The sequence below is a fragment of the Nannospalax galili genome, unplaced genomic scaffold, assembly GCF_000622305.1.
Source record: "Nannospalax galili isolate Female #2095 unplaced genomic scaffold, S.galili_v1.0 scaffold633, whole genome shotgun sequence".
In the NCBI taxonomy this organism is placed as follows: Eukaryota; Metazoa; Chordata; class Mammalia; order Rodentia; family Spalacidae; genus Nannospalax; species Nannospalax galili.
In genome coordinates, this window is record NW_008336075.1 from 5,327,931 (window position 1) to 5,339,807 (window position 11,877).

Below are 11,877 nucleotides of genomic sequence, written 5' to 3' on the forward strand. Positions count from 1 at the left end.
TAGGCTGGAACTCACTATGTAACCCAGGCTGGCCTTGAACTGACAGAGATCTACCTGCCTTTGCTGGGACTTTTAGTTCATCACCCCCAGCTCAGCTTTTTTTTTTTGCTTGGATACTGGGGATCTGAACTCAGGTCCTCATGATTATGCAACAAGTGCTCTTCCCACTGAGCCATCTCCCCAGCCCCTAATCCATTAAACCATGCTGTTACTGAATTTCTACCCTCAGCTTCTGCTCACATCTTCTACAGGGAGTGCTTGCTTACTTCTGACTGGCCCAGTGGGCTGCTGCACAGCATCACCCCCCAACACACCCCAAAGCAATGCTTTAACTCCCAGAGCCCCCTGCAGACCATGTTCCCTCCTCTACTCCCCAGCTGAGTTAACAGCAGCGAGGTCACTTGAGTTACCCAGCCTATCCTCATTCCACCAACCAGCACTGGCAATTTTACACACCTTTAACAATGCTTACTACAGTGACTACAGTGACCTTGGCAGTTAATCTTGTCAACTTGACTGGCTGGGCCTGTGATCTATTGAGACATACCTCTGTGCAGGTCTGCAAGGGTTAACTAGGGATTAAGGGAAGAATACCCTCCCCCAGGTAGGTAGCACCTAGCACCTTCTGGCAGAAGACCAGGTACAGAGGTCTGAGGGAAAAGCAAAGCTCTTGCCTGCCTGCCTTCACTTCCTGCTGGTGAGTACATCTACCCTGTTCCTGCTTTACAAGCCTTTGCTGACAGAATTCAGTTTCTTCAGCCTTCCAACGTCGAGGCTAGTGGCTCTCCAGGAATCATCCAGGCTTTCGGGTTCCAGATTGAGAATGCTGTTGAATCCAGCTTTGGCAGACCAAGAAGGCAGAGTCCCGAGCCTCTGCAGTGCACAGCCAGCCACTATTAAGACTAGCAAGTCCATACCATGTAAGCCAATCTATATTCATTTCCTGGGTTCTTCTCCTCTAAAGAACCCTAATAAGAGGAGACTAAGAAAATTTATTTTAGGCTCAGGAAAACCCTACCCTAGTGCCCTAGTGTCAGACATGGTCATGGTGCACCAGCTAAAAAGGGGAAAAACAGCTTAGTTCAGATAAAGGCTCAAGGAACCCAGTCAGGGCAGCTCTTCGAAGCCTACACCAATGCTCTGGGACACGTCTTTCTGAGTATACCAATTTTTTTTTTTAACATTTGTATGTGTGCACATGCACACACATGCATGTGCACATGTGGAGGTCAAAGGACAATTTGTATTCTCTCCATCTACCATGTGGGTCCCAGAAATTAACTCAGGTCATCAGGTATGGTGGTTTGAATGAGAATGTCCCCCACAGGTTCCAAGTACTTGAACATTTTGCCCCCCAGTTGGTGACATTGTTTTGGGAGGTTTTCAGAGGTACAGCCTTGCTGGAGGAAGCACGTCACTCGACACAGGCTTAGAGAGTTCTTAAGCCTTGTCAGATTTTCAATCACTGCTTCCTGTGCCTGCTTGGAGATGATAGCTCAGCTTTCTGCTCCAGCCGCCTCTGCCATCATGCCTCCCCTGCCATTATGGACTGGTCCCTCTGGAAGACAAATTCTTCCTTATATAAGTGGCCTTGGTCACAGTGTTTTGTCACAGCAACAGAAAAGTAATACATCAGGCTTAGTAACACATGCCTTTACCTGCTGAGCTATCTCACCAGCCCCTATTCGGTTTTCTAAAATTGAAAAAAATAAGTAATTCTGGGACTGGGGATTTAGCTCAGTTGGGAGAATGCTTGCCTAGCATAAACAAAGTCGTAAGTTTGATCCCCAGCACAGGATAAAGTAGGTGTGGTGGTACACACCTGTAATCTTAAACACTCAGGAGGTAGAGGCAGGGGGATCAAAAGTTCAGTTATCCTCAGCTACATAGTGAGTTGGAGGCTAGCCTGGGCTACATGAGACACTGTATCAAATAAATAATTCTGTGGGTGTATATAGTAGAGTGTCTGTTTAGCTCATGTGAGTCCCTGGCTTCAATACATAGGCTACACACACACACACAAAAAAAAGTACACTAAAACCAGAGCCAAGGTTTCTCGACATCTTCATTTCAAATCCTTGTAATCCCCCAATTGAGGTAGACCACACAGATGTTCCCCATACTTCATATAAATCCCTGGGGGTGGCGGGTGCCCTAGTATTGTCACCACACAACAGCACATGCTCATCACTCTAGGCTTTTGCAGCCTCAAAGAAATATTAACAATTTATTCTCCACAGGAAGAGTTCTCACAGCAACACAGGAAGGTACAAAGAGACCAAAAACAGTTTTTATTGCTTTACAAGCCAGCAACAAACACAACTAAATAATTATCAACATGACACTTTAAACTCTCAAATGGAATTCAAAAACCAGAATACTCCTCCACTTTAAGTGCAATTTAATTGCAATTGTTCAAGAGCCTGGTGGGTGGCACTGACCTAGAGTCCCAGCTGCATGGCAGGCTGAGGCAGAAGGAGGACCTGACCCAGGAGTTTGCGGACCCGGCCTCCTATCTCTAGAACAGTGGAACAAAAAAAAAAAAAAAAAAACTTACAACTTCAGGAAGAACTTTACTACTCTCAAACAGAATCCACACAAAGCAAGGTATCGAGACACTTCCTGTCTCTCTTCCTGTCTCCCTCTGACCATGTAACTGTAAAGCCTCTCATGCTCAAGCCAGCCAGTGATTGCTGCACATGTGAAGTGACCTTCCTGGGCACTTTTCAAACCTAACCCTACATTCAGGAGGTAGGGGCAGGATTTCAAGCTCCAGGCCAGCCTGGGCTAATTATTAGCAAGACCCTGTCTCAAAAAGCAAACTAACAAAACAATAACCTAATAACTTATTCTAACTCTACAAAAAGAACTGCAAGAAAGCTTGTCTAAAAATCCAACAATATCTTACATCTTACATCTCATCTCTACTCCCATCGTCACGATGGGAAATAATAATCAGACTTTGATCTCCACTGTAGAATGGGGGATTGAACCCAGACCTCAAACAAGCAAGGCAAGCACTCTATCACTGAAAAGCACCCCTAGCCCTCTATTTGAATTTATTTATTTTTAATCTTTTTATTTTTGCCACAGGGTCTCATTCAATTACCCAGGTTGGCCTTGAAGCTTTGAACGTGCCATCCTCCTGCCTCAGACTCCTAAGTAAACCTGGCAGTACAAGCCTGCACCTTCTCCCACTTTGCAGTGAGTCTTTAACCATGGGCAGTGCTCAACATCCCAATGCACAAACAGGAAACCCAAACTAGTATGAAGCAAGAAAGCGACACTCCCAAATATTTCCTGTTATACTGAAAACACTAACAGCTTCCTTTCACACAGTACAAAAACTGTTGAGTTTTCTTTTTTTTTCCCAGTGCTAGGGATGGAACCCAGTGCTTCACACCTACTAGGCATGTGCTCTACCACTCCAGCTACATCACTAGCCCTAATTATGGCTAGTAATTTTAGTTCCACCCCGAAAATTACCTGGTAAATATTTGTTTTGTTTTTGTTTTCTGAGACCAGGTCTCATAGTAGCCCCAGCTGGCCTGAAACTTGCTATGTAGACCAGGCTGGCCTTGAACTCACAAAGAACCACCTACCTCTGCCTCCCAAGTCCTGGGATTAAAGGTGTGCACCACCCTACCTGGTCAACCTTAACACTATCTGAAAAATGAAGTGGATGGGAACACCCACAAAATTTACATGACTTGCCCCACACTGTACATTTAGAACCTACTGAGATAGCTATCAAAAACCTAAATTTATTTATTCATTTAATTTTTTTATGTGTATGAGTGTTATGTCTGCATGTGTATAACTGCACCTGTGTCGTGCAGTGCCCGTGGAGGACAGAAGGTGTTGGAACCCCTGGAACCAGAGTTATGGCTGATAACCGTTATGTGGGTGCTGGGATTCAAACCTGGGTTTTCTGCAAGTACAGTTGGTGCTCTTAACCGCTGAATCACGTCCCAGGCCTCTACCCCCTGCAAAAAATGGAATTTCTTATCCCAAAAAACACTATCAATCACATGGGATTTTTTTTTTTTTTTAAAGCCAAGTTTTACTTTCTTCCACACCAAACACAGCATTGTTCTGTAAGAACAAACTCCTGGGTGCCAAAAATAATACATGATGACTTTCTACTCCAAGACCAGAGGGTTTAGTTGGCTATTAAAAGGTTTCATAGTTTAGGAATCTATTACATGAAGTGTTAGTTTAAGAGCTGTATGAAGATTGAAGATTATTTTAATTGCTGTGACAGCCAGACATTAAGGCAACCTCAGAAAGCAGGGTATTCTACACTAAGATCTGCTCCCCGCCTGGTACAGCCCAACAGAAGACGTTACTAAACCTCTTAACAGAAAACCTTCCAAACTAATGTTCTGAGCTTGCCTTTGCAGTTTCATCTTTTGTATTTTGATGGCAGTAAAAAAGACCTGGGGCTCAAATTCCCTTGACAAAAAATTTAACGTGACTAACTCGAAAGGCTTAAATTAAGAAAGGGAAAATAAGTTTTCCTTGCTTGCCAACCATTTTTTTTAAGGGTCTATTTTCACACCGTACCCAGGCTACAACTGGGAATGGAGAGCTAATAGGAAGGACCTAGAAAACATCAAAGGTCACTTCTGGAAGAATCACAAACGAGACGGCAAACTTGTCAATAGGTACACCAACACTCAGGTAAGCAAAGGGATTTTTACCAAGAGACTGACATACTTCTGACAGACCTGAAACAATCAAAGCAAGTTCACTGAAACTAACAAGGAAAATTCTGTCCATGGAAAGGCTATTTTTTTAAGCTCCAAAAAGTGTTACAATTCTGATACACCACACAACTGGTTAAGAAAATAAAGCGCAGTGTTTAGCAACCAGGCATGACAACTACGGGAAGAGGCACTCTGTGCTCGCCCTCCTTGGCAACTGCCCAGGTCAGCAAGGCCAGCCGCGGGAAGAGCCTCCTATTTTTCACCACAAGCTGCTGCTGTCTCCTTATTGAAGCCCCGGATGGAGAGATCGTAGACCACCTCCTCTACTTTCTTCACATCGTACTTCAATCCATCATAGCGCTTCCTCAGGGAGTCGTTTTTCAGATTGAGAAGGCGGAAACCGGAATCCAACTCGTTGATGAAAGTGGAAATGTGGAGGGGCCGCGAATAGTCTCCAGCGGTCACACTGTTGACAGACAGCCTTGACTGCACAGGAGAGAGAACAGGGCACATTATAATGTGGCTCCTTCCTCAGCACCTTGTTCTGAATTACAGCCAGAACCTGAGGGCTAGACAGCTACACTGATGCCCTGAATCACACTCAGTCTAGACAACTCCACTGATGCCTTATTTTCAAGGTACATATAAGCACATTAAAATAGAAGTTGCTCTAAAAAGAATGCCACCTGAACTGAGAGAATGTCTGCTAGCCATGGTCAAAGAAATTGGCACCTTCTAAAATTTCTCTAATGTGGGGACTGGAGAGATAGCTTAGCGGTAAAGAGCACTGACTGCTCTTGCAGAGGACCCGGGTTCAGTTCCCAGCACTCACATGGCAGCTAACAACCATCCATAACTTCAGTTCCAAGGGATCTGATGCTTCCTTCTGACCCCCACGGGTGCACTTACATACATACAGGCAATACGGTCATACACACAAAATAAAATATTTTTTAAATAAATAAAATTTCTCTAATGCATTTAACTGGTTATTGTGGAATAAAGTATATTAAATCAAACAAGCGTCAACAGTACAGCTCACAAGCTAATACACAGAAGAAAGAAATGTCAGGGCCACTGTAGCAGCTGTGCTATCTTTGTTTTGTTTTGTTTCTTTGAGACAAGGTATCCCTGTAACCCCAGCTGGCCTGGAACTCGCTACATAGACCAGACTGGCCTCAATCTCAGAGACCCACCTGTCTCTGCCTGCCAAGTGCTGGGATTAAAGGCATGTGCCACCATGCTCCGCCTTATGCTAGCTTTTCAAACCTAGGATGAATGATTTCGTATCTATTACCCACCACTGAGGGTCCATCTGGTCACCTATGATCATAAGACAGAGACAAAGTGTAAGCAGCCAAATTTAAGTCAATTCAATGTTGTCTTGAAAGATAACTCAAGAGTCCCTTCTCCACAAAATCCTTCCCATTCTTCCAGGCTTCCCTGAACTTCTCATGTAGTTCATCCAACACACATGGTCTCTCTCCATTTCTGTACTCAGAACACCTCAAATTTTCATCAACCTTTTCTACCCAAACCCCTAAAGATCTGCTTCCCACAATGAATACAGGAGAATAATTGTTTTGTTACATTTTGCCACTATGGAAATGGAACACAAGCCTTCAGCATGCTAGGTAAGCAGTTTATCACAGAGCTACACTGGGCCCCCAGGCATTAGAATGCTAAGTAGAAGTTAGCTGGGGATGTATAGCTCGGTTGGTAATTGTCTAGCGTGCACAAGGCCCTGCATTCAATCCCAAGCACCACATGAACCAGGCATAATGCCCCATGTCTGTAATCCCAGCACTCAGGAGGTGGAGGCAAGAGGAGTTCCTTGTCTATATAGCAAGTTCAAGACCAGCCTGGGTTTCAGAACACCTAGTCTCAAGAAAAAGTTGTGTGGACCAGGGGTGATGGGGCACAACTTTAATCCTTAGGAGGCAAAAGGTGAATCTCTGATTCAAGGCTAGTTTGATCTACACAGTGAGTTCCAGGTCAGCCAGAGCTACATAGTGAGACCTTGTCTCAAATAAAGAAAAGATGGGTGGAGAACTTCAAACAAATGTCCTTCATATGAGTGGCCTTTCTTCCCTCCTCCCCCGTCCTCCTGGTTGGAATGGAGAAGTCAATTAAGAGAGCTTTATCAACAGTGCTCCAATACTGAGAAAAGAAGAAAGCTACAAAACACAAGGATCCAGGACCAAAGATCAAAAGAACCATCAGCCCATCCCTGAGCGGCTTTTCTCTGAAACAAACTTTTTCTTCTTTTTTTAGGAGGAATTGAGGGTAAGATAATCTCGCTCGCTTGTACTCCAGGCTAGCCTCCAACTCCCAGCAATCCTTCCGCTGAGCCTCTTAAGTTCTGAAGAAAACTGTCTCAAAGAACCAAATAACCCAGACACTGGGTCTGTGAGACGGCTCAGTGAGTAAAGGTGTTTGCCATCCAAGCCTGGCTACCTGAGTTCTATTCCCCAACCCCGTGTCAAGGTAGGAAAGCACAGACTCCACAAGATTGTCCTATGACTGCTACAACTCGCTGTGACACTCACATATCATACACATACATGTAATAATAATAATAATAAAGACAATGAACATTTCCCCTCTGCAGGCTGCATAGGCTCTGTTGTAAGGACTCGAGTCTGCTCTTGGCTACTCTGTGTCATCTACAGAATTATTTTTGTATGACAACGTTCTAAGGCAGATTAAGAGGACAGGATAAAAGCTAAAAATAATGCATCCAGGGGCTGCAGTGGTAGCACACTCCTGAAATCCTAGCACCTAGAAGGTGGAGCTGGATCTCCAGTTCCAGGACAGAGACTAAGACTACATAGTAAGACCCAGTCTCAAAAACCTAAAAGCTAAAATAAGTTACAGTCATAGAAACTATTCTCTAAAATTACTCTATAAATCAACATAGTTGCCAGGAATATATTATCTTGACACTACTGACAGAGGTATCATCCTCTTTTAATTAAAACTGTACATATTAGAACACTTGGGAGGCAGGGACAGGAGGATCAAGAGTTCAAAGTCATCTTTAGCTATATAGCTATATAGTGAATTCAAGACCAAGACCAGACCCCAGACCCTGTCTCAAAAAAAAAAAAAAAAAGCACCCAGTAGTAAATGTGCATACTCTCTCCCTTAGCATCTAAATTGACATTTTTCTGAACTTAACAGTTAACTACAACACAGTTAAGACCTCATGACTACTAGATGGTTTAGAAAAATAGTTTTGGTACTCATTTTAAAAACTAAGAATGGGGAGGCTGGAGTGATGGCTCAAAGATTAAGAACACTGACTGTTCTTGCAGAGGATATGGGTTTGGTTCCCAGCACCCACATGGTGGCCAACAACCATCCTTAACTCCAGTTCCAGGGGATCTGAGGCCCTCTTCTGACCTCTGTACATGGGCACTCCATGACATGGATGCACTTACATATGAGCAGACAAAACATACATAAAATAAAAATATATCAAAAAAAAAAAAAAAAAAGAGTGAATAGATTTGGTGGCACACACTATTAATTCCAGCACTTGGTAGGCAGAAGCAGGTGGATCTCTGTGACTTCAAGGCCAGCCTGGTCTACATAGTGAGATCCACTCAGGGAGACACTGTCTCAAAAAAAGACAAAAAAAGACAAAAAAAAAAAAAGGCAGATGGCACCTGAGAAAAGACAGTCAAAGTTGTTCTCTGGTCTCCACATGTGCTCACACTGGGGCACCTGCACACACATTATCCCCCTACACACACACACGCAACCAGCAAATTATTGAACTTCTTACCAGTTCACTAGCAAGAATTAAAACTCCTGAGAGATAATCTTCTACATCCAGATGAAATCCTTTCTCCCGATCTGGCTCAACTAAAAACACATCAAAATAAAGCCAGTCACCATGTGAATGCAATTTAAGCCAAAGAGTATAAATAAACACACACACACATATTTCTTTCAAAGTCAGTGAAGAAACGACAAGGAATCATTTCTAGCTTAGGGTGCTCCTCTATACACACCATACACTCCTCATGCTTGCCGCAAGCCTGACCACCTGAATTCAATCCCCAGGACCCAGATGATGGAAAGACAGAACCAATTCCTGTGAGTTGTTCTCTGACCTCCATACTAAAGCACTGTAGTGCAGTAACTTCCTCTGAGATAAAACCTTCCATCTTTGAGGAAAGCTGAATAAACAATAGGATGTTCTAAAGCAAGATAAACGGCAGAGAGTTTTGAAGGGAGGTGAAGCATTCCAACCTGCAGAAAAGCTCCTTAGGCTCAGGAAGTCCCCCAAATTGACCAAGTTCACTTGGCCCCTCCCTCCCCAAGCATATAGAAGCCTTAAGGACTAATTAAAAAAAAAAAGAAGCTCAGACCAGCCAAGCCACCTGGAAGAAGCAGAGACTAGCAAAGCTGTTTGGGAGAAACTGAGACCAGCAGAGCTATCTGAAGAGGCTCTGACCAACTGAGTTACCAGGAAAGGCCAGTCTCAACCTACTGAGCTGCCTACAGGGTTGTGTGCAGTGTGCTCCAGATTTCTTGCTTTCCTGAGCAGTCACCCATGCTGGGGTGAGCTTTGGAGATGCCACTATCTGTTGAGTCATTTCTGCTCCTGTAGGTAACCCCTCACCCATACTCCTATAAGTAACCCCAATAAAACTCATTGGTTCACCAAGTTGGATTTTGGTGGTATCCTTACTTTGATCTGTTCCCTATCTGGGGTGAGTATGAGTAGACATTTGTTCACATCTCCCCAGGAAGAGTCATAGTCACACACACACACACACACACACACACACACACACACACACACCACCCACACACACACACAAATCTAATTTTTTTAAAAAGTAGACATTGCCTAAAGAACAATACACAGGGCTAGCTATTCTTTGACCTCCACACGCACACATACACATGCATGCACATGAATACACATCCACAAGCACACACACAGAAACAGTCTCCCCACCAACACCTAAGCTAATATGCCTGATTCTGCAGATTGCACTAAGACACTTACTGCCAAGAATCTCCGTCACTGCCTCTCGTGTCACCAAGGTCTCTGTTTCCAAATAAACGACAAAGGCTGCCAGGAAGACCAAGCGCTGCAGCACAAACCTCCAGTGCTCGTGAAATCTGCATGAAAGGCACAGGCAAAGTACAAGGTCAGAACTTCCACAAGAAGTAATCAGCAAGGGCTTGTCTCAACAGTTTAGAAATGGGATTCTTTTGCAAACAAAATCTTATGTGAAACCCTGATATACAGAACAGATAAAAGCAACTAGGCACTCAAATACATTGAATACTTAATATTCACTTTACAAATTCAGATTTATAACATTTATTTACATGTTTAATTAATGAGAAGCATGAATCAATTTTTATCAATATGAAAATTTATACTAAAGGCTACAAATGAGAGCTGGGGATGTGGCTGACAGTGCTGTCTCCTACACAAAGTCCTAGGTTCTAGCTCTCACACAGCATAAACCAGGAATAGAGGTGCATATCTGTAATCCCAGCACTCAGGACGTAGAGGAAGAAGGATCACAAGTTCAAGATCCAGGTATGGTCAGGCATGATGGTATATGCCTTTAATCCTAGCTCAAAAGGCAGAGGCGGGCAGATTTCTGTGAGATCGAGGCCAGCCTGGTTGAGCTGGTGAGTCCCAGGCCAGCTGGGGCTACAGGGAAGCCCTATCTCAAAAAGATCAAAAAATAAGTAAAAATAAAAAGAGAAAAGGAAAAAAAAAATTATGAATGACTAAGTGTGCTGATGAAGTTTAATCAGTAAGAACTAAGAAAAATTAAATAAGCAATTAAAGACTGAAAACATCTTCAACTGTACGTCAACCTCAACATCCAACTTGTTCCTGCACTTTGAATGTAGGCTACCAAAATCCTAATTCACAAAATCATCATGCAATCACTAAACAAAGGCCACAAAACTCAAGAGACCACCAGATGAGCTGGCACACACTTGTAATCTCAGCACTCCGGAGGCCTCAGAATCTCCTAAATCCAGGGGTTCCAAACTAGCCTGGCCAACATAGCAAGACACCATCACAAAAACAAATGGCCTGTAAGTTTGAAGGAAAAAAAAAGCAGGAATTTCACCAGACACAGAAACACATGCTTTTAATCCCTGCATTCAGGAGACAGAGGCAGAGGCAGGTAGATCTCTGAGTTCCAGGTCAGCCTGGTCTACATCGCATGTTCCAGACCAGTCAGAGCTACGCAATGAGACCCTGCATCCAAAAATAAAAAGATGGGAATTTCTCAACCTTGAGTATTTATGCTGAGCCTTCTGATTTCCTTCTTTTTATTTTGTTTTCTAAGACAAGGTCTCACTATATACCCCTGGCTGGGCTGGAATCTGCTATGTAGACCAGGATGGATTTAAACTTCCATCAATCCTCCTCCCTCCGCCTCTCAAGTAATAAGATTACAGGTGTGTGCCACCATGTCCAGATTCTGATTTTCAAATATGGCAACAAATACAAAAATATCACTCATCTGGCACGGCAGCACACACTTATAATCCCAGCACTCAGGAAGCTGAGGTAGGAGGATCTCAAGTTTGAGGTCAGCCTGGACTAAAGAAAACTTGTGTTTGACTCGTGTCAAAAAGGAAAAAAAGCCAGCCATGGTGGCACATACTTGTAACCCCAGTATTTGGGAGGCTAAGGCAAGAGGCTCACCAATAGCCCAAGGCCAGCAAGGCCTACATAGCAAGTTCTAGGCCAGTTAGGACTACATAGCAAGACCTTCTCGCCAAAGAACCCAAGTGGGACTGGAGAGATGACTCAGCACTTAAAGAACTGACTTCTCTTGCCGAGGACCTAGGTTCAGTTCCCAGCACCCACTTGGCAGCTAACCAACTGTCTATACCTCCAGTTCCAGGGTATCCAACACCTTCTTTTGGCCTCCTCAGGCCCATGTACTTATATAGAATCAGGTAAAGCATCCATACAGATAAAATATAATTTAAAAAATTTTTTTAAAAGAACCAAAGTTAAAGCCAGGCGTGGTGGTGCATGCCTGTAGTCCCAGCACTCGGGAGGCAGAGACAGGCAAATCTCTGTGAGTTCAAGGCCAGCCTTGTCTACATAGTAAGTTCCAGGCCAGCTGGGACTACAGGGAGACCCTGCTTCAAAAAGACC

The 11,877-nt window shown here is 43.7% G+C and overlaps 1 protein-coding gene across 2 annotated transcripts in view; it reads right to left on the reverse strand.

The window, feature by feature from the left end:
- Positions 1–2,213: 2,213 nt before the first annotated feature.
- The window catches only part of Tsn (translin), a 15,868-nt gene continuing 6,204 nt past the window's right edge, over positions 2,214–11,877 (reverse strand). The window contains exons 4-6 of one of the 2 annotated variants that reach the window (XM_008830858.2): positions 9,736–9,851; positions 8,500–8,579; positions 2,214–5,195 (exon numbers count right to left, since the gene is read on the reverse strand). In XM_008830858.2, the coding sequence (XP_008829080.1) occupies positions 4,962–5,195; positions 8,500–8,579; positions 9,736–9,851 (430 nt within the window). In that variant the 3' untranslated portion in view covers positions 2,214–4,961. The remainder of the gene's footprint in view (positions 5,196–8,499; positions 8,580–9,735; positions 9,852–11,877) is intronic. The other variant, XM_029562399.1, reaches the window with a different exon arrangement.